The sequence below is a fragment of the Vitis vinifera genome, chromosome 5, assembly GCF_030704535.1.
Source record: "Vitis vinifera cultivar Pinot Noir 40024 chromosome 5, ASM3070453v1".
NCBI classification, from domain to species: Eukaryota; Viridiplantae; Streptophyta; class Magnoliopsida; order Vitales; family Vitaceae; genus Vitis; species Vitis vinifera.
Window position 1 is genome coordinate 12,791,684 of NC_081809.1, and position 23,320 is coordinate 12,815,003.

Genomic DNA, 23,320 nt, shown 5'->3' on the forward strand with positions numbered 1-23,320 from the left:
TCTTAGATCTCTATGATCTCTAATCTCCTTGCCTGAATCTCTAACCTTCAAAGGGTTATTGGAGATGTATATATAAGTACAAGCCAAGAGAGTCTTGGTATCTTAAGTTTCCAAATTAGAGTTTGAGTGAAATTCATACAAAATACTTTTCTAAACACGACAAGACTAACATGACTGCTTGAGCGTTCCATGCTGCTTGAGTGAGCTGACCACTTGAGTGGGATTAATTGTTTGGGTGTCCCATTCTTTTTGAAAAATCATTTTAAAAACATTTTAAGTTCAAAAATGATATCAAATTTTGTTATACCTCAAAGAAACCTTGTATGTCATAAGTTAAATATTAGTAGATGTACCTATGACTTCCTACTACTTTTGATTTTCAATGGAAAGCAAGTCATTATCTAAAAAGACTTTTATAATCAAACATTAATTAAAACAAAATTGTCAATAATTACACAAGACTCAATGTCCTAACAATCTATGTATCATAACATTTCCTCTCATTCTTGATAGATTCTTATCTCAATTTCTCACATACACTCTTGTATGCTTGATACCTATAGAGAATCATCTTGTGAACGCTTCTTATCCATCTGAGTCTAGACCATGGCTGATAAGTGGCTTTTCTTTCGTTTCTATGGGTACCAATCTCCTTCATCCTACGTTCACCCAAAGTCATCCTCAATTGATCTTAAGCATAGACCTACAAAGACAATGGTTAAGATAAAGGGCGAGCTAGTTAGACTAAACCCACTTCAACGATCTAGTCAGCCATGTTTCGTTATTAGAGAACTAAAAAATAGAATTATGTGTTCATTTTCCCTTCAATGAGTAGCTTTGCTTCTTTTTATGGTTTTAAGGGAGAGAATTGCATCATCTTCTAAGTCATCCATTATGAGCGATATTGTAATGTTATTAATGGATCATCCATTTCACTTTATAAATGAATAGTTTTAGCCATTTCCATCATTAATGAGGGGTCCTCTATTCGAGGGTGGTGGCCTTTGTCTCAAAACTAAATTCCATAGAGACACCAAAAATTGTCCAAGAGGCACTTAGAAATGACAATCGAAGGAAAATAGTGATGGAAGAAATGAGTGCACTAACAAAAAATAACACATGGGAGGTTGTTGATCTTCCCATAGGAAAAAAGGAAGGTGGGTTGCAAATGGGTGTTTACCACAAAGTTTAGGGTTAATGGCACACTAGAAAGATACAAAGCAAGACTAGTGGCAAAGGGGTACACTCAAACTCATGGAATTGATTGCCATCAAACCTTTGCACCTATGGCAAAGATGAACACTATTCTGATTTTATTGTTCTTTGCTACTAATCTTGATTGGCCATTGCAGCAACTAGATGTCAAAAATGTCTTTTTACATGGAAACTTAGAAGAGAAAGTTTGTATGGAAGTGCCATTGGGGTTGGAAGAAAAATTTGAACAAGGCAAAGTATGCAAGCTTAAGAAGGCTCTTTATGGACTTAAACAGTCACTTAGAGCCTGGTTTGGAAGATTTACAAAGACAATGAAGAGTATGGGATAGAACCAAAGTCAAGGGGATCATACCTTATTCTTCAAACAGATAGAAATGAACAAGGTAATAGGCCTTATTATATATGTTGATGACATAGTCTTAATAGGAAATGACCCTGTAGAAATGGAGAAACTAAAAAGGCAACTAGCTAAGGAATTTGAAACCAAAGACCTAGGGAAGCTCAAATACTTCCTAAGGATTGAATTGCACACTCCATTGAAGGAATCGTAATCTCACAACAGAAATACATTCTAGATCTACTAAAGGAGACATGAATGAGTGGTTGTAAACCGACGTAGACCCCAATAAAACAATCTCACAAACTAAATGAAGGAAAAAAGAAGGACTCCAATGAATAAAGAAAGATATCAATGCCCAGTGGAGAAATTGATATACTTAGCTCACACAAGGCCTAACACAGCCTATGCAGTGAGTGTGGTAAGTCAATTTATGCATGATCCTAGAGAAGTGAACATGGAAGCAGTATTTAGAGTGCTAAAGTACCTAAAGTCTTCACCTAGCCAAGGCATTCATTTTAAAAAGGGAGAGAGTTTGATCCTAGAAGCATACACGAATGCTGATTAGGTTGGGTTAATAATAGACCAATGATCAACATTAGGGTATTGTACCTTTTTAGGAGGAAACTTAGTGACTTGGAGAAGTAAGAAGCAATTGGTGGTAACAAGGTCTAGTGCAAAAGCGGAATTCAGGGCTATGGCACATGTAATCTGTGAGCTTCTTTGGATCAAGATAATACTAAGTGACCTTGGAATCAAATGGAAAGAACCTATGAAACTCTACTATGATAACAAGTCAGCCATCAACATTGCATACAATCTAGTGCACCATGATCAAACTAAGCACGTGGAAGTGGATTGACATTTTATAAAAGAGAAACTTGAAAATGGGCTAATTTGCACTCCTTATATTCCTACAAAGGGGCAACTAGTTGATATTCTAACAAAGGGGCTTCCTACTCGGCAGTTTCAAACTATCTTAAGCAAGCTGAGCATGAGAAATATTTATTCCTCATCTTGAGGAGGAATGTTGGAAAATTTGCCAGTTGGAAATTCTAGCAAACTATGTTGACTATTTTTCCAACCCATATGAGTTGTAATAATTGTATAGTTGTACATAGAATCTCCAAGGATTTTTTTTCCTTTCTTAGCATTCTTCACTTATCTTATTTATCTTTGATAGCATGATCGTAGGCACTATTTCTTAGGCTATTTTTATACAATTATTCTATATGTATTCATATGTAATCCTATACCAAAAAAAAAAGTAGCAAAAAGCATTTCAAAAAAGGGTTCTAAATCTAAATGAAAACACAGAATAAAAATATTTTGAATGTATTTGATTTGATTTTGATAAGAAATTGTTTTGGAATGGATATGAGAAAGTCTCATTGAAAAGTTTGATTGTATTAGCATTTTGAACTCAAAAGTTTTTATGAAAATAATTATATGTTGTATCTCTGGCTTATAATTGTAATTGAAAATGTTTGATTCATAAAACTACATTGATATTCCTTATTGAGCTTTAAGTTCATGCCCCTTCGTTGATAATTTTTCAGGTACTCTCAGCTCAGGCGAGAAGTGATGGCTAGGCTGTGAAATTTTTATTTGTTAAGATTTTGGTTCAAACTTTATTTTAGACATTGCTTAGATGTTAAAATTTAATTTGAGTTTGGATTATTTGAGTTTGGAGTTATTTGGACAATAATATTTGGGTAGCTGTATTAGTTTTTAAAATTGAGAATTGAAGATTATAAAATTTATTTATTTTACTACTCTAAACAGAAATTTGATAACTGGTAATTTCTAGTTACAAGATGAATGTTTGTGTTGTCTTTACTTTGAGTCTTCGAGTTTGAGATGTGAAATGACTGTCATACCCATGAAGTAGGTTTTGGGGCATGACAGTATGGATGAATCATCCATCCCTTATAATTCTTAGCTTTATTTCTGTCATTCAAAGGACTTGAAAGTGCGAAGAATCAATCCTCATGGGCTTTGGGATACTTGAATTTTCATGCCTGAAATATTAACAAAATATCTCCATCCTTGTTGGAAACAGTCAGTCTCTGGTCATTTTCATTATGTCCACCATTTTCTATGGAGCTTGTAGGAAAAACTCGTCTAAAGCAACACTTCCAAAGTCACTACAAAATCCCACATTTTGAAACAATAATACTGTTCAATGGAAAATAGTATCGTAGAAAAGGAATGGATGGTGGTATGCACTTTCCTTCCATCTCATCCATTCGGTCAAAGGTGCCCCACTCATTCCTGGTTTTTTTTTCTTGTCCTTTCTTTTTCATTCTGTCACTTGTAGAGATAAATATATTGTTAGATACTTAGATCTTTATTTTTCGAAAGGGCTTGGGAGTGCAAGGAAGGAGGACGGATTTGCTTTGTAAGTAAGCCAATCAGAGACCGAAGACATTTCTGTAGGCCACCCACCGCCAACCTTTAAAAAAGTACATAATGTCACTGTCATGCCCTCCATTTCCTTCAAGCTGTCACAACTCCTTTGCTAAAACAAAATTATACAAAGAAGAGTCGTCACCAATAAAATAACAAGAAAAAAAAAGTTTTTCCATCATCAGCCAGGATAAAGAACGATAATTAAAAAATATAAAAAGCAAAGAAAATAAACAACCAGGAATCCATCTTGGATTCTTCTTCCTCTATTTTTTCCACCACTCAATCACCAATATCCTTAGGTTTGACCTCTTCGAGCGTTCCCATATTGTCCAATCCACATATAAACATTATAACAGCCCAATAATTCACCTTCTAACACCATAATAGTTAGATAAATGGACTTGGATAGAACTCATCCCAAAAGCTAGCTCAATAGGAGAGGGTATCCAATCCACATATAAACTTCATAACAGCCCAATAACTTGGCGATGTGGGACAAATTAACGACTAGAACACTTACCGATTAAAAAACTAAATCAAAAGGAGAGTCATAATATGTGAACCTTATAGTTTTGACTGGGTTTACTGTCCATAGTATTGACTAAAAAACAATATTTTCTTATGTCTAATTGCAAAATGAAAAATATCAAAGAAAATCAAATGTAATTAAAATTAATTAGAAATTTATATATTTTTATATTGAAAAATTAAAATAAGTGAAACGATTTTGAAATAATATATAAAAATAATTTATTAAATTTAAATTTTTTTTCTTTTTCTTTTACTTCATCTTTTCTTCTATTTTCCTCATTTTCTTTCCCATTGCACGTTCCTCAAATTTTCCTGCAACCAAATATAGCCAAAGAGATTCTAAACCTAGAACTCTTTCTAGAAAGTTGAGGCTGAAACCCTTTTGTGGAAAAGATGTTCAAAATAGGCTTTAGAATACCATATATAATAATTAAAAAAAGTAAAATCCCTTCTAGAAATAAGAATTCAACATTATTATGAAACTTCGCATCTTCTATTGTAGTAACTTCACTCAATTTCAAAAGAAGTTAAAACTCCTATTACAACATAGCTGAAAAACACCATTTTGGAGGTAAAGACAAGGCTCTATTTCATTGCAGTCAGATAGCCAAGAAGCTTGTTTTCACCTAGAGTATTTTAACTTGTTCCAACCAGGAAAGAGTATCTGAAATAGACCAAGCAAAAAACCCAATTCTATCACAAATGATGCTACATTATCTGCACAACTTCCCTACAAGTACATGCAGCATGAATTTCCTGAGTTTGCAAATGTTCACATGGTGCATGCCTTCTGAATATATCAAAATGGGAATTTGAAGAATTAAACATTTTCCCTCTAACAGTCAATACTCAATAGAAATTAGTCATCTGCAAGGTTAGATATAAACATGCCCAAAGAATCCCCATCATGGCATGAGGAATAAACTCTGAGCTGACATTAGAGCATATGGAATTTTGTACTTTGTTCTGGTGAAAATCTCTTGTTAGAAGACAACAACCAGCCAACCCCACAAAATTATGAGATACATAAGGCAACATAAGACTGAATTTGCCCTGTATAAAACCTTGACAATTGCATAATTATCTATTTGCATGGCTAGAAGCTTTCTCTTGACTGTGTTTCTGCCTCTGTACTTTGCAATTTAGTATCATTTCACTCTGAACATCAAGCATTTCTTTATTCCAAAAAAAAAAACAAAAAGTAAACCGGTGTTCATGATTATATTAAACAGACCTATACATTATTGAAAATTAAACCAAAAGAAACATTATGACAAAAAGTTCAGTTTATGTATAGCAATAAGATGGATGGCAAGTGGATTCCAACTCTTGCACGGTTACATTCTTTAACTTCCACCAAAACATAATTGTCATCAACCATATACCTGGTTACTTTTAGGTTTGGTTTTTTTTTTTTTTTTTTCCTTTCACATAATTCACAGGCTTAACTTAGACCACCATGAGAACATAAGAAAGGAAAAGCAAAAAGCTAACCCTCTAAATTGCAAAGATAACACAAATCAATGCCACTCCAGACCTCCCAGTGTAGTAGAGCCCACTCCTTCCCATGCTTGATTGCAGCCTACTTCATCGCCATCAACACCTTCCATGTTGCAGTCCCACCAGCCACTTCCATTTGCATCTGTGAGCACAACCAAGAATCTCAATTTCCTCTTTATATTGCTTTAAGATGAAGAAAATGGAGAGATAAAGAACTTAGAAACCAGAGTTGATGGAAGAATAGCTTTTAACTGCTACCTACATGTGAGATGGCATACTTACAGTGATTAAATAGAGGTCTTGGTTTCTTGTTACGAATAAAATTCTCCAGCCTTCCTGTTTGCTTGGGCTTTGGATCACCTCCAAGAACTACCAAATGCTTCCTAGAAATGCCACCTTCTAATCCATGCAAAATTAGTCCCTAGAAATATAGAGTTCAAAACCGAATAGCTTCTCTATTTTTTTGGGCTGCCTTTTAATAGTACATAATTAGGTACATGATTCTTCATGTTCTAAATTTTGCATTCAAAGCTCAAACACATCATAAACATTGAACAGTTTACCAACTTATCATCCAGTAATTTGGGAAACAAATGAAAATAAAAAATGAAGAAGAGTACAAGATCAAAGGGAATGTACATAGAAGATGAAAGAACAGAGCACTTCAAATTTTGTAATGAGACTAGAACTCAGTAGGTGTTTCAAAATAGAGAGATTTAATTAGGATTCAACAGTATAAATGAAATAAGGAATCAATCACTTCATAAGATTTGGCATCCCTAGTTTTAATGCATTCAAGTTTGTAATAACCAAATGTAAGATATACATATCCCTTGCATCATGCAATATAGACAGGCCATGAAGACATCTTGAATTCCTTGAATAAACATTCATAAGAGGAATTTCTCACTTTATTCAATGAAGTTGCTAAAGATACCAAAATATAGGCAGCTAGTTTGTAATATGATTTTATCAACTTCCTCTTTTCCAAACAACCCAATGAAATCCATTCAAAAGACCTTGTTAGAATTTTTCAGTTATTGCTTCGTTTGTACAAGTCAATACAACTCAACTCAACAAAGGCTTAACCCAAATAATTAGGGGTCTACTACATGAATACTCATAGTTAATATAATGAGACATACCAACCTTAAAATTATGTTGGTAATTTTGCTTCAAAAATACAATAATCCAAAACTACCTAAATACAATAAGACATACCAACCTTAAAATCATGTTGAAGACTTTTAAATGAGGGCACAGGTAAGTAAGTTTCAAGTTATTTACCTCCTTTCAACTGTAGCACGCCATTGCTATTTACCTCTTTTCAGCTGTAGCATGCCATTGCTATTTACCTCCTTGTGTGCCACAAGCCAAGCAAAGACTTTAACCTTAGTTGGACTTTAGATTTTCTAAAAAATCCAACTAGATAGAAAGGAATTGGATCAAATGTATTAGACAAGTCCAAGTAGAAAGATTTTGTTGAGAATGAGCTTGAAGAGGACAATGACCAAACTCTCGCATCCATGACGAATGGAGACAAATCCACATAAGGGAGAGATAATATGAGTCTTTCAAGATCCTCAATCTCCAAATCATTAAGGTTACGATGGAAATTAAGGTCCCAAGGAAAAGAAGAGGCATTGCCAAAGATAGCTAAAATGAAAAGATTTTTAATGATAACAACTCTATAAAGGCTTGGAAATTGTAAGCACAAAGGTTAATTCCCCCACCATAAATCTTCCCAAAAACAAATTCTCACCTTGCCACCTACCACAAATTGAATGTGAATAGATAAAAAAAATGGAAAACCTGTGCAATTGCCTTCTAAGGGCATCGATTTGACCATCTAATAAGAATATTAGTATCCCATCCGTTAGGTGCATCCCATTATTGCTCAAAATAACCTAATGTGAAGGGCAAAATTTTGCTAAGAAACCTCAAAAGCCATTTCCTTAAAAGAGTGTGATTCTTCAAAGATATCTTTCTAAACCCCAAACCTCTAAACTCCTTAAGCCTACAAACTATTTCTCAACTAATAAGATGATTCTTTTTACCCTCATCGACCCTTGATCAAAGAAAATCTATTACAATTTCTTAATCTTTGATGTTATTAATGTTGGAATTTTGAAAAAAGAAAAGAAATAGCTAGGAAATTAGAGAATTAGAGTAATTCTACCTTCTAATGACAAATTTTTTTTCCACCCATCCAATCTCCTTGAAACTCCATCCGTCACTGGGCCCCAAAAGATGTTTACCTTCAAGTTCCCCCTTAATAGAAGGCCTAGGTAAGATAAAGGTCAATTTGAGACTTAACATTCAAGTATAGAAGCCAACCCAGAGATTAGATCTTAACTTGTATTGATACCAAGGACTGATCTTACCCAAATTGATCTTAAGCCCTGATAAGTGCCTCAAAACAAGTAAAATTAGCTTGAGTTTTTACAAATTTTTTGTAGAAGCCCTTGAGAAAAAAAATGTTAATCCTATTCTTGCCTACTAAAAACCCTCTAATAAACCACTTTCCTCCAATCTCAACAATATTTAACTTAAAACATCAACTGCAATGGTGACAAGGAAAGAGGAAAGCAAATCTCCTTGTCTTAAACTTTTAGTTGGCTTAACCCATCTTTTAGCATTACCATTCACCAAGACCACAAAACTTGCTAAGGATAAAGACCTCCATCTTGAACTGAACCATTCTCTCTAGCACATGGTTTAAAAACCTTCAATCCACATGGTCATAAGCCTTTTTTAAATCAATGTTGAAGACTACTACTTCTCTTGATCTCGTTCTCTCATCCACCAATTCATTGCTAATCAAAATTGTGTCCAAAAACTACCTCCTTTGAACAAAAAATTCCTTAGAAAATGTAGATGGTATCATTGGAGAGCTTTATAGATATGCTCTAGTAAGACTTTTGCTATGATCTTGTAAAGACTAATGACCAAGCTAATAGGTCTAAAATTTGAGATTTTATTGGTTCAACTCTTTTTGGGCATAAGGGCAATAAAGGTGGAATCAGTGCTTTGTTTTATTACCCCATTATTGTAGAACTCTTAAAAGATCCTCCTTGAATACATCTCAACACTCTTAAAACATTGTGATGGCAAATCAATCAAGCTCAAGTGCCTTTTCCTTAGCTAATTGAAACACAATAATGTAAACCTCCTCTTTTGAAAAGAGGCAACCCAACCATGCAACCTTCTTTGTTGAAATGGGAGACTAATCCAATCCTTCTAACCTCCAAGATTGTCATGGGGCTTAGAGTATAACTTTCCAAAAGAAAAGCACTATCCCCTCCAAGATGTGTTCAATGTTATCTAGAATTACCCCTTCTTTAAAACCATTATCTCCTCCAAGATGTGTTCAATGTTATTTAGAATTACCCTCTCTTCAAATAACAAGGACTTTACGAATTTCCTATTTCGACTACCATTAGCCAAACTATGGAAATATTTTTTACCTCTAATGCACCTCTTCCTTTAACAATATCTCCTTCAATTCCCCCTTCTTTAAGGCGCTCATTCTTGAAATCCCAAAAGTCCAATTCCCTACCTGCTTACTAGTATCAATGCCTACAATGTCAATAAGAATACCTTTTTTTTTCTTCTCTAAATCTCTAAAAGACACCTTATTCCATTCTTTCAACTTTGATATGAAAAACTATAACTTCTTCATGAATTTGTGACCTTTCCAACCTTCCACTTAGCATTCCATCATAAATTGAATCTTTCCTTGAAATCTGGATGTAGCAACCATATGTCTTCAAACCTAAATAGAGTTGGACACGCTTGAATAGATTGGTATCTAGAATAATTGGAGGTCAATCTAAGAAGTACTTCTTAGAGGCTTTAAGGGAACCTTTCCTTCCACTTATTTGAATACTGAAATCTACCCAACCTCATGTAAACTAGGGATTTTTGCATGTTTAACCATGTGAAAGACACATTTCTAAGAAGAGGGTCGACTAATTCACTTTCTCTTGTGAACTAATTAAAATCCCCCATGCTCAATGTATTCTACTTATGACATTAAATCCCCTTCCCCCTACCTCTGACACATGAACACACACGTATAAAAACCATTTCGAAAAAGTTAGGCAAAAAAGGCCTTACAGATCCATCCAAAAATCATTCCTAAGATTCAAATTATTGGAACCATAAATAGAGATAAGCCAAAAAACCCCCTCTTCATATGAATTCGATTTAATGATCATTCTGCATCCTTTCTTGTACATGTTAATTATCATCTAGCCTCTATGCTAGCTTGACCATATTGAATATCTTTGTTAATTCATATTCTAAAGGGAGAGAATCTTATTATTTCTAGAAAATGGGAGAGTTTTCTTAATTTATTATGTGTAAGCATTTTTTCCTTTGTTATAATCGGGGAGTATTAGTGATGAAGAGAATTTTGGAATATAATTTTAGATAATAAGGACATTTTGTTTAGTCTAAAGGATACTTTGGTGGATATCTTGAGATACTTAGATGGTTGATTACTCTATTCGGATCATTTGAGTAATATCTTGTATGTGATTGATCATTTTGTCTATGTTTGCTTAGATATTTTGCATACTTTGATTTCTATTTTCCCTATTAACAACACACTTACCTTTGTCATTTTTATTTAAAAAAAGAGACAAAATTTTGGATTGTTTTTTTCTTATTGTTTCTCCTTACAAACTATGATTCATAAGTACTTTCTTGTTTAACTATGCTTCAAGTGACAAGTTGTTGTTGTACTACAACTCCACCTAAAACCTAGTTCTTCCTATAAATACCTATGATTAATATTGTAAAAGTGATGAAAAGAGCCTTGGAAAAAAATGATCTACTATCACTAATCACTCTGCCTTAAGATTGACATTTTCAAAACGCTTACAAGAAGGCACTTCAAAAATGCAAGAGTTATTGCTTCAATCTACATAGCCTTAGTATGAAGTTCAGGTGATCTACTAAGAAGCACAAAGGAGGGTTATAGCAAGGAAGTGAAGTACAAGTGTTGGTCACTATAAGTTTCTTAAGAGTTGGTAGCACCTAAATTAGGTAAATCATATACTCCTCTTTCACAATTATTGAATTTAATCCACAATCCAATAGCCCATTGGTTTTACATCTATAGAGGTTTCAAGGGGGAATCCGTATGTGGTTTCCATTTATACCAATGCCTCAATTTGTGATTGTTGATTTTCTTTATATTTATTGTTTTTTTATTACCACCAAATTGATTTAGTTGATTTATAATTAAGGTATAAGAAAATTAAGTTTGAAACCTTAAAATTTAATAAAAATTGAATTACCAATTTACTCCTTTCTAGCTACTGCAAATCAAGAACAAAGAACTTGCACTCAATTTTCCATTTAGTTTTCTAAGGCATATCCTCTGTGAATCATTTGTTCACTATGATTTCTAATATGCTTCATAAATCATATATCACTATGGGTTTTATTCTTTTTCACACTTCATAGCACAAATAGAAAACACTTTAAGAATCAATCTTTAGTAAAACTTTACTAAAAAAATGAAGTATTTTGGGGAACAATCCAATCTGGCCTTTTGTCAAAATTCATGTTGAGAACCATGAGAGAATGCAATATTCTGCATTGTATTGACAACCATCACCTGAAAATTATAGGAGTGCCCAAAAGTCTACTCTTGTAGAGCTCAACAGCGCAACAAATACTTCTTTAAAAGATAGATTAACAAAAAAATGAATGGGTTGCAACGATGTGGCACATAAATTAAACAAAGAGACCAATAATATAGCGAGAAATAACAACTGGAAGCAAAATTTAAGTGAAAGAACAGCACGCAAAAATTGAGAAAGGATTGACAAACCTACAGATGGGTCTTTCCTCTTTCTCGATTCTGGCACAGTATTTGTGTGAAAACTTCCAATATCATCAACGCCAAATGAACCCATAAAATCTTCTTTTTCTTTTCTAGAATGCTTGAGCTGTTTAAAAACCTGTATATCAATAGCATAATTTGCTTTATCTTCTCCCCTTTTCTTGACCCCAATGTGTCCATGAATAGACCCACATTCATTGCTGCAGCCTAATGGCGACGAGAATGGTTTCTGCTTCCCCTGCTAACAATGTTATGTATCCAGGAAAGATTTAATTGACAACAATTAGGAGAGAAGTAAAACCCCTCCTAAAACCCTAGAAAGAACTAATAAAACAACGTTTGGCTGCAGAAAAAGACATAAGAAAAAGGGAACAAAATTCCCAAAAGCCATCAGAGTTTTTCCTCCAGAAACACAATTTTTGTTTTTCTATTCAAATTCTAACAAACAAACAGAGGGTAAACCCAACATGCCATACCTGAACGGTTTTCGGGAGCACGGAAGTTGTGTGCAACCGTCGGTCCAGGAAGTCAGAAAGCGAAACGTGCGAGTCCTTGGTAGGAGATTTAACAGGCATACCTTGATCAGAATCCTTGGAACTGAAAAGAAGAGGTTGATAAGCAGAAGCATCAATGGAAGAAAAGAAAAGAAAAAAAAAAAAAAACAGCAATTGGGACATTTACCTACTAGAAGACCTTTGAAGAAATGTCGAGGACAAAGAGCGCTGGTCCCATTCCCTAATCGAAGGATTCTTCGACTTCATTTCTCTGCTTCACACTTCCCTTCTTCAGGTTTAGAATTATCAAGTTCGCTACCGATGACGTCATGCCCCTCACTTTTGGCGCCAAAACTGAAACTTTCCCGGCATTCAAAATTTGGAATCAAAGGAAAAAAAAAGTTTTTCACATTTTCATTAATATTTTAATAAAATTTTAGTTTTAAAAGGTGTTATTTGATTAAAAAGGATAAATCATCCCCATTTTGTACCTTGGACCATGTTTTGACTTTTGAGTCCATAAAAGCTTTATTTAATTTAAAAATCTAATATTTAATGGAGTCAAAATATTGTGGTGGAAATCTCTCAAACCTTAACATAATGTTGATGTCCTTCAACAATTACGCTACAAAAAGTGAGCCGGAGGCCTATTTGATATCACAAATGAAAATCATTTCCTTATTTGATTGTCGAAAAGTATAAAGAAAAGAAAAAAAATATAAAAAAAATGATTTTTTCATATTTGATTGTCTTATAAAATATTTCAAAAAAAATTAAATATAATTAAAATTAATTAAAAATTTATGTATTTTAAAATTATTTAATCTTTATATAGATGAATTAAATAAATTTAAAGTAACAAATAAAAATAATTTATTATCTTTAATTCTATTTTTTATTTTCCTTCACTTTTTCTTTCTTTTTACTTTTCTTTTTTTTTTTTTTTTTTTTTTTTACATTTTCCCTCAAATTTTCTAAGAACCAAACATAATCTAAAGATATTTTTATATTTAATATAAACTTGTGTGGTCATCAGAATGTATGTATGCCAATTATGTAAAAAGAAATTAACGTTTCTTCATCCAAAGAATTCCCAAATGTTTGAGGATTCCCTTTGGTCTATGGGTAATCAATTCCAAGCGTCTTCTGTCATAGACACAACTAAGCTCCTATGCATTATGCCAACCAATTTTGCTTTGATTAGTGTTAACTAAGAGGGTGATTGCCTGATTGGTTAATTAAGCATCCGTTAAGATATATTTTTCATTATTTATTTTTTTAAAATAATAATAAATTTTATTTAATATAAGAGAATTTTTAAAGACTTATAATGAAAATATAATAATTTTAAAATTTTTAAATGATATAAGAGATATTTTTTTTATAAAGTGGATATTTGATAAATCAATTTAATAACTTAATTCAAGTCCTTAAATAAATTATATTTAATAAAATGATTTAATGATATAACTTAAAATAAAAAATAACCTTAAATAATAAATAAATACAAATAACTTATTTATTTTTATTTTATCTTTTTACCCTTATTTATCTTAATTACTTCCATAATCTCTTTGTAATTCCAAAATTTCTATAATTACTTCACCTCCTTTATTATAATTATAATTTATGAAATTAAATATATTAATTTGATGATTTAAAATAAATTTTAAATTAATTTTATCAAAACAATATTAATATTTAAAATAAAAATTAGGAAGAATTATCTTTTGGGGGTAGATGACCCCCTAAATTAACAAAAGGTTCATATAACTCCTCAAATTGAGTTGAAGGATATGAAATAGTAACGGACAAATATACCCTTTAAGAACACATATAAAATATTTTATAAAATTAAGTTAAATAATTTTTTTTCAATAATTTTTTTTTTCAAAAATACTAAATTAAATAAAAATAGTTTTCAAAAATATTAAATTAAATAATTTTTTTTCAAAAATATTAAATTGAATTAAAGTATTTAAAAAAAATATTAAATTATTTTTTTAAAAATTTTAAATTAAATAAATTTATTTTTAAAAATATTAAATTACATAAAAGTATTTTTTTAAAATATTAAATTAAATAAAAGTATTTTTCAAAAATATTAATTTTTTTTCTCAAAATCAACAAATGGCATTTTTAAAAATACTGAAGGATGATATCCTTCAACTCAATTTTCATACTTTCATTGGGTCTTAGGCTCAATTTAAAGAGTTACCTTTTGTTAATTTGGGGGTCCATCTACCCCAAAACATAATTCTCCCTAAAAATTAAATAATAAATTTTAAATTACCAACTTAAATATAATTTAACTTAAAATTAACTTAATTCATCAAATAATAAGTATTAAGGATTACCAAATACCTCATGTTCTACTTTTATATAAAAGTTTCAAACTTTAAAAACAAAAAATGCATTCAAACAAACCTAATTTAATAACTTAATTTAAATTATCGAATAAATAAAAAACTTATGAGTGATTTTGAGAGAAATAAGTGTTTCCAAGTATTGAAAAACACTTATTTACAAAATTATTTAATAAATCTAAATATAAATTATTAATCTAAAATTATTTAAGTATTCTCAGTTATTAAGTGTACTCCTGTGACTATGGTTGATAATATAGCACCACCGAAGACAGTAACATGTAATGGGATTGATTGATATACAATTTTGTTGTTGCTGCGATTATGCATCTTTTCATGGCTGAGATTTGGCTATCATCTCCTCCTGCAGTTTAGCATCTGCATTCAAAGAAATGACATAACATAAAGCAGGAACAAGACAACATTTCAGGTATATCCCACTGGGTATAATCGAGCTACGAGGGGCAGCATATCATATTTTACCAAACAGTTTTCTTTGTCAGAGCTATTACTGGACCGGATTGCAAATTCATCTAGCAGGATCTACTTTTGGATGCAGGATCTTTTGGCTATCACTGAAGTATTGGTTTGGATGATTAATTCCAGCATCACAGGAGGAGCCATGAACAGCTTCAAACGTTAAGGTGCATGCCAACTGCACAGATGTTACCATGTTGTAAATAACAAAACCATCTCGATGTGTATCTAAGGTTAGTAGTAAATTCTATAACCTGATAATGTCGATTTCGGACTTTGTCCATTACATCCTCCATTGCACGATTGCCCACACCCATCTTGCCAAGAGCAGCTCTTAAATTCTCCTCACTGTCACAAAAATGACAAATCAGTCAACGCTTTATTCAATTTAAACTCCAGAATTAGTTTGTTATTTCTGTGAATATAAAATGTTCATTTTGCATCATTAGAGGAATAAAGCATTATCATGTTGTGCAGCAAGTCCCAGAAACCTGTACATAATCATTGTGACTAAAATGAGAATCCTAAGATGAACACAAGTAACAATCAGAAAGGATATTCACATGATAAGAGTACTTGGACAATTTTGAAATAGCTCCAAAAATTGGGTTCAATACAAAATAAATCCTCAACAGTAAGTTGGTCATCTGCAATTGGGCAGATGATTATGCCAGTAAATACCAATATATTTCCGGTAGACAGGGTTAGAAGTCGTTAGCAGAAGTCCAAAAAACATGTAGCCATATGTGGTTCAAGCTTGCGAAATGAAATGATGATTTTTGATGGCTTAACTGAAAGAAAACCATGCTACATGGAACTACTGTGTTAGCACAAGGTACCTGTGTTAACACAAAATGAAGCATGTACAAAGATGGGATTCTAGTTGAACTTGAGAAGTTGCAGTAGTACAGAACTTTGACTTGTAAAACAAACAGTTGGTAATTATACTACAATGATACCATATCTAAATAATAAAAATCGAACCTTCCAAAATAAGAGCATGACAAACATTGTACCACGATCTTACTACAATAGTTAATTGTTTAGCAACATCCAAATAGAAACCATTTGGAATTCTCCAGACTCATTCATGTTTAAATGGTACAAAATGAAAATAAAAAGCATAAAATAAAATAAAATCTTGATTTATTCAAGTCACTATAACCATTTATGACAGAAGATTACATTGATAGAAAATAATGAATTTTAGTCTAAAATTGGGAGTATAATCTACATGAGTACCAATTGTAAGGAGAGGTTAGGATGAGTTTCAGGCAAGAACTAACTTATCTATGGGTGATGGCAGAAAAAGTTAAATTCTGACATGATGTGTAGTGTGATGATTCTTTGCTGAATGTCTCATTCCTCCTTGTTCTCCATTGCAGTTTCTAATAAAACTTGCGTAGCTGATGTTTGGGATAATTCCCATGGCAGGGGGGCATCGGAATCATGCCTTTTTTGAGGCAGTTGCATTATTCGAAAATGGACTGTGGAGCTATTCCTATCCACAAGAGTTGGTAGCATTTAGCAATGACGAGAATACATTGCTGTGGCTCATACCGAGGATCGAGACTGAGGAGGATGTTCTTGTCCTGCCAAGGTAGTTTGGGCTATGAAAGTGAGTTTTTTGCTGAGTAGGCTTCTTGAGAAAAGGTTTTCAAACTCTGGATCAGCTTAAGAGGATGGATTTTAGCAAACTGGTGTTGTTTGTCTAAGAGTGAAGAAACAGAAATTAATTATATTCTTATCCATTGTGATATCCCTTTTCGATATCTCGAGTGCTTATCTAATGAGCCAAGGATATTTTATAGGCTGGCATTGGAGTTTTGTTAGGCAGAAGCATATAAAAGTTTAAGAACTGCATTTTTCATGTTTATTCTGAACTACTTGGTAAGAGCACGATGGCTTAAAGACTGTTTTATTTACACTCTTTTTACTTAGGTCTAATAACTTGGAGATAGTTCATTGTGCTTGTTTGATCTTATTGATTGTTTGGGATCCTGTCAGTGAAGTGATATCTTTTGTTCTTTTTCTTTTCTTTTCCATCTATTGGTGCCATTTGTATACTTCTTGTATCCTTGGGTTTTGCCTCCTCTTTTCTTGCTGCCTCTTTAATAAAATGATTTTTTTCCTATTAAAAAAAATCCACCAGATGGAGCTTTAGGATAGGAACACACCCTCCACACTGAACACCAAACACTATGTTCCTTCATTTCTCCTGTATTTTGTCCAATAGAAAACCATTTTCTAAGAAATTTCCAAAATATTAAATTTCATAAGCAATTTAAAAATATGAACACTATGTATCCAGTAATTTTTCATTCAATTTTTTGGTTCTTCTGTTATGATTTACAGTGTTGGATCTTTTTCTTCTCTCATCAGTGTCAGAACTCCAATGTCTTCATCTTATCTTACCACTTGAGAAAACTCTAAGGATAAGGGTGGATTTGAGGGAAACCATAACAGAATCATGTAGAAGTGCTTAATGTAATAGAGGGTGCAGATGGGAATATATAATGTTCATACAACCACAACTGGTTCATAGTCAAAAGTTAAAAATTTAAAGGTCCATTTTGAAGCTTTGAAATCATGGAAAGCAAGTTCATGAGAGTATGTGGTTGGAACAATATAGCAGCATGGGAAGCTGAATGGGGACAAAGCTCAAGAAGCATTGGATACAAAAAAGACATTCTTTATCATTACCAAAAACACACGATTCATATCATAAAATGGAAGGGCTCAGCTCTTGGCAACAGGGATGGAGATGGAACAAAAGTAAAGCATAATACATTGTAGTAAAACATTCTTTGGTTCCTACATACTATAGTAATGCTTGTGTTCAAGGTGAAGTCCTCATTAGGATCAAAAAGTCTCTATGAGGATTGCCTCAAACAAAACTTTTGCAATCCAAATTATCAACGTGGATGTTTTTGGTGGGGATGTTTTTGGCTTCCAGATGGGGTCATCTCCACCGGCGCCAAATCTTATAGAGATTACCGGCGAAGCTTTGATGGAGGAGGCTTCCAGGTACACAGGTTATCATCCTTGCTCTCTGTTCTCTTCGGGGAAGCGAGATTTCTCTTCTTCTTCTACTTCTCCTGGGCAGGATGGGGTAATCATCATCATTGATGGGGGATCCGAACGGGGTTGTTGTTCAGAAGCAGTTGGGGGAGCAGATTTGGGCCCTTTAAGGGTGATTTTGGCGGATGGGAAGGAGGCGGAGGTTTTTGGTTTGTCGAGAAGGGCTAATGGGGTTGTCGAGGAGGTGATAGAGGATGTTTTGAAAAGGGCTATTCAAGAGGTTGTGGAGGAGAGGGACGAAGTGGGTGAACCGTGCTGGCATTCCAGTTGCTTGGCTAAGTTTAGCCGCTGCTTAGGAATGCCAACGGAGGGGTTCGAAGGGGAGATTTTGTTTTTGTTGAAAAGAATGAAAGAGAGGAAACTTCAGAAGGGGAAGTTGGATGTTAGGAAAAGGAAAAAATTGGAGTCGTCAAAGTTTGAAAGGGAGTTAAGAAAGCTAGAATGGACTGTGAACTATCTGGGAGGAGAAGAGAGGGGGGAGTTTTTGCAGGTCTAGATGAAGATTCATTTGACTGTGATAAGAGGAAGGTGATCAAAGCCTTGATAAAGAAGAATAGGGTGGATTTGGTTTGCTTATAGGAAACCATGATCCAGGAAATGTCAAGGGGTCTTGTTCGTAGTCTAGGAGTGGGGAGATTTCTAGAATGGGGAGCTGTGGTTTCAAGAGGTGTTGTTGGTGGTATAGTGGTGTTCTGGGATAATAGGGTGTTGGAATTGGTCGACTTAGAAAAGGGAGTGTTCTCAATTTTTTGCCATTTTAAGAATTGTGAGGATGGTTTCATTTAAACTTTTACAGGGGTTTATGGCCTGACCCTAAGGAGAGATAGGGAGTGTTTCTGAGGTGAGTTGGGGGCTATAAAGGGTCTTTGGAATGGACCTTGGTGTGTTGTTAGGGATTTTAATACCATCTTAAGCCCTGAAGAGTGCGACAGGGGAGGGAGTTTGAATTCAGACATGAGAAGGTTCTTAGAAGTAATAGAAGACTTAGAGTTAAAGGACTTGCCGTTGCTTGGGGGTCCTTTTACCTGGAGTGGAGGGGTAAACAATCAATCATTTTCAAGGCTAGATTGATTCTTGGTTAATGAGAAGTGGGATTGCCATTTTAGTGGTTCGAGGCAATGTGTCCTCCCGAGACTTGTGTCTGACCATTTCCCGATTCTTTTAGACGGAGAAGGTCTGAGAAGAGGCCCCTCCCTTTTTAGATTTGAGAATATGTGGCTAAAAGTGGAGGGTTTTAAGGATCTTTTGAAGTCTTGGTGGGAGGGGGACAACTTTAGTGGCTCTTCAAGTTTTATTTTGGTGGAAAAACTAAAGGTCTTGAAGTCTAAATTGAAGGAGTGGAACAAAGATATTTTTGGCAAGGTTGAATACAGGAAGGATTTGACTTTGGATCAGGTGGAGTTTTGGGATGCTAAGGAGAAGACTAGTAGACTATCTTTGGAAGAGTTGGAAGCTAGAAAAGAAGCGAGGGAAGAATATAAAAAATGGGTTTTACTAGAAGAGATTACTTGGAGGCAAAAATCTAGGGAAGTGTGGCTGAAAGAGGATGACAAAAATACGGGCTTCTTTCACAAGATAGTCAATGCTTATAGAAGAAGGAACAATGTGGACAGAATTAGGATTAATGGTGTTTGGCTTTCGGAGGAGAATGGAATCAAGGAAGGGATAGTCAATGCTTTTAGGTCTTTATTGTCCAACCCAGGGGACTGACGTCCTCCTTTATTCGGGCTGCAGTGTGAGACTTTGGAGAATATGGATGCTTTTGCTTTGGAAGTGTCGTTCACAGAAGAGGAGGTGTTTGGTGCGCTGCTAGGATGTAGTGGGGATAAAGCTCCAGGGCCTAATGGCTTCTCTATGGCTTTCTGGTAGTAGTTTGCTTCGGACTTTGTGAAGGATGATGTGATGAGTTTCTTCAGGGAATTCTATGAACACGGTAAATTTGTTAAAAGTCTAAATACAACTTTTTTGGTCTTAATCCCAAAAAAAGCGGGGACTGAAGATTTAAGGGATTTTAGGCCTATAAGTTTGTTGGGAAGTCTATACAAGTGGCTGGCCAAGGTTTTAGCCAATAGGCTAAAAAAGGTGGTCTCTAAGGCTCAAGGGGCTTTTGTGGAGGGTAAACAAATCCTAGATGCAGTGTTGATAGCCAATGAAGCCATTGATTCGGTCTTGAAGAATAATGAGAATGGTATTTTGTGCAAACTTGACATAGAGAAGGCATATGACAATGTGGACTGGTCTTTTCTTCTCACAGTTATGCAGAAAATGAGTTTTAAGGAGAAATGGATTAGGTGGATCAAGTGGTGCATATCCATTGCAAGCTTCTCTGTGTTGGTTAATGGCACCTCTACGGGTTTCTTTCAAAGCTCAAGGGGATTGAGGCAAGGCGATCCATGTTTGCCTTATTTATTTGTGATTGTCATGGAGGTTTTTAGCTCTTTTTTTAAAAGGGTTGTGGATGGAGGTTTTATGTCAAGTTGTAGGGTGAAGGGTAGGAGTGAAGAAGGGGTTCAGATTTCCCATTTATTGTTTACTGATGATACCTTGGTGTTCTGCCAAGCTTCTCAAGACCATTTGACCTACCTTAGTTGGTTACTTATATGGTTTGAGGCCGTGTCGGGGTTGAGAATAAACTTGGAAAAGAATGAACTCATTCCAGTAGGGAGGGTAGAGAATATTGATGATCTTGCTTTGAACTTTGGTTGTAGAGTGGGTAGTCTCTCGTTCACTTATTTGGGCCTTCCCTTGGGTGCTCCGTTTAAGTCAGTGACAGTATGGGATGGAGTGAAAGAGCGTTTCCGTAGAAGGTTGGCCATGTGGAAGAGACAATACTTATCCAAGGGAGGGAGGGCGACTCTAATCCGAAGCACTTTGTCGAATTTACCCATATATTTTATGTCCTTGTTGCGCTTGCCAAGCTCAATTAGATGGAGACTAGAACAAATTCAAAGGGATTTCCTTTGGGGTGGTGGTAATTTAAAGCAAAAGCCTCATCTAGTAAAGATGGGAGTTGGTGTGCTTAAGTAAGAAAACAGGGGGTTTGGGGGTCAAATGTCTATCCATTCTCAATAAGGCTCTTCTTTGTAAATGGAATTGACATTTTGAGAGCGACCTTGTGGAATCAAGTGATTAGAGGGAAGTATGGGGAAGATAGAGGGGGTTGGTGCTCTCAGGAAGTGAGAGAGGCGCATGGTGTGAGGTTGTGGAAAGAAATAAGGATGGACTAGGAGTTGGTGGGCGCTAGGATTTTATTCCTTGTAGGTAATGGGCGGAGGGTGAGATTTTGGAGGGATAGATGGTGCGGGGATTCTCCTTTATGTGTGTCATTTCCTTCCTTGTTTGCTTTGTCTGTTGATAAGGAAGCGTGGGTGGCGGATATTTGGGACCCCTTAGCTGAGGGGGGTTGGGGGGGGAGGGGGGGGGGGGGGGTTGGAATCCCTGTTTTTCAAGAGCCTTCAATGATTGGGAGGTGGAGGAGACAAAAAGATTCTTGGAACGGCTTCATGGGAAGAGAGTGCTTGGAGATGTGGAGGATATGGTGTTTTGGACTGAAACAAAGAGTGGAAAGTTCTCGGTCAAGTCTCTCTACCTTGCTCTAGAAGCGGGTTGTCCTTTGTTTCCTTCTAGCTGCATTTGGCATGTGTGGGTGCAACCCAAGATTAGTTTCTTTGCGTGGGAGGCTACGCAGGGCAAAGCCTTAACCTTGGATCTTGTTCAGAAAAGAGGATGGGCCTTGGCGAATAGATGTTTTATGTGTCTTGAGAAAGAGGAGACCATAGACCATCTTCTTCTACATTGTTAAAAAACAAGGGTCTTATGGGATTTACTCTTTACTTTGTTTGGGGTGTCATGGGTGCTGCCTTCTTTAGTTAGAGAGACTCTCCTTAGCTAGCATGGTTTTTTTGTGGGCAAAAAGTGCAAGAAGGTGTGGAGAACTGCTCCTCTCTACATTTTTTGGACGGTTTGGAAGGCGAGAAATAGATTAGCCTTCAAGGATGATGTTTTGTCAATCCAGAGACTCAAATACTCTTTAGTTCTTTCTATTTGGTCAGAGGCTAAGTTGCTTATAGTTGATTGTCCTTTAACTATAGTTAATTTTATTGATTGGTTGGGCTCTAAGGTTGTTTGCAAGGCCAGCTGGGTGTTTTTCTTCTTTTTTGGCCTTTGTGGCGGTGGGTGTATATGTATTGTATACCTTGAGTCGCTTTTTTGGCGTCTCTTTTCATATGAGATTTTTCTTTACTTATCAAAATATATATCTATCTATATATATATATATATATATATATATATATATATAATGAAATTTTTAAAAGGAAATTTTATAAATTTCAAAATAAGACTTAAATAACCAAATTTTTACAAAGAAAACTTTATAAAATTCTAAATAAGACTTAAATAACCAATTTCTACTAAACTTGACCCTCAATAATTTAAGTTAGCAAGATTTTTTTCTTTCTTCCTATTATTGAATAGATCTTGACAACTCATCCCATTAGGATTCTTTCTATTTTTGGAATTTTAGTAACCATATGAAGTAGGCATTCTCAAAGCTATCTACTCGTAAACAGTATCATGTATCATGAGTAAATAAATAGAAAAAAATATATATAAATATATGAAACCACATAAATAATGTAAGGTAAAAACTATAGAGCAAGATAAGATCAATTTCACATAATTTAGTAGGGTTAATAAAGGTAAATATGGGCATTCATCAGTATCATATATATGTAAACATTGACCTATGGAATTTTTTATGGACTTAATTTAGAAGTTAATATAACACTTGCATAAATTTTTCATCACAAAATGAACTTTCAAATGTTTTTAACCATAACTTTGAAGTCAAAGTTCTAAAAGGCCCCCAGTAAAAATTATTATGCTAAAAATTCCAAGTTCCTACAAGTTCCTACAAGTTCCCAACTAAATACACCAAAAATAAACTATGATCATAGACATATATATGCACTGCCTGTCTGTATTCATTATCAAGCCCTTAAAAATTAAAAGATAATAAAAGTAATATATACTAGGTTGGGTCAAAGAT

General features: G+C 34.3%; 2 protein-coding genes across 6 annotated transcripts in view; both read right to left on the reverse strand.

The window, feature by feature from the left end:
• Positions 1 to 5,685: 5,685 nt before the first annotated feature.
• Positions 5,686 to 12,720, reverse strand: LOC100266687 (uncharacterized). 5 transcript variants are annotated; one of them, XM_010651933.3, is made up of 5 exons: positions 12,534 to 12,720; positions 12,329 to 12,449; positions 11,845 to 12,090; positions 6,278 to 6,416; positions 5,686 to 6,137 (listed from the first exon to the last, which is right to left on the reverse strand). In XM_010651933.3, exons 1-5 carry the CDS (start codon positions 12,611 to 12,613, stop codon positions 6,016 to 6,018), a joined length of 708 nt encoding a protein of 235 aa, XP_010650235.1. In that variant the 5' UTR covers positions 12,614 to 12,720; the 3' UTR covers positions 5,686 to 6,015. The 5 variants fall into 5 exon arrangements, with proteins under 5 accessions (XP_010650235.1, XP_010650234.1, XP_010650236.1 ...); XM_010651932.3 differs by having other exon boundaries at positions 11,845 to 12,093; XM_010651934.3 differs by having other exon boundaries at positions 5,687 to 6,137; positions 6,278 to 6,394; positions 11,841 to 12,093; positions 12,534 to 12,719.
• Positions 12,721 to 14,982: 2,262 nt separating this feature from the next.
• LOC100244238 (probable DNA primase large subunit) overlaps positions 14,983 to 23,320 on the reverse strand; it is a 40,941-nt gene continuing 32,603 nt past the window's right edge. Inside the window, exons 17-19 of the mRNA XM_010651936.3 lie at positions 15,444 to 15,537; positions 15,196 to 15,367; positions 14,983 to 15,090 (exon numbers count right to left, since the gene is read on the reverse strand). Of these exons, the coding sequence (XP_010650238.1) occupies positions 15,242 to 15,367; positions 15,444 to 15,537 (220 nt within the window). The 3' untranslated portion in view covers positions 14,983 to 15,090; positions 15,196 to 15,241. The remainder of the gene's footprint in view (positions 15,091 to 15,195; positions 15,368 to 15,443; positions 15,538 to 23,320) is intronic.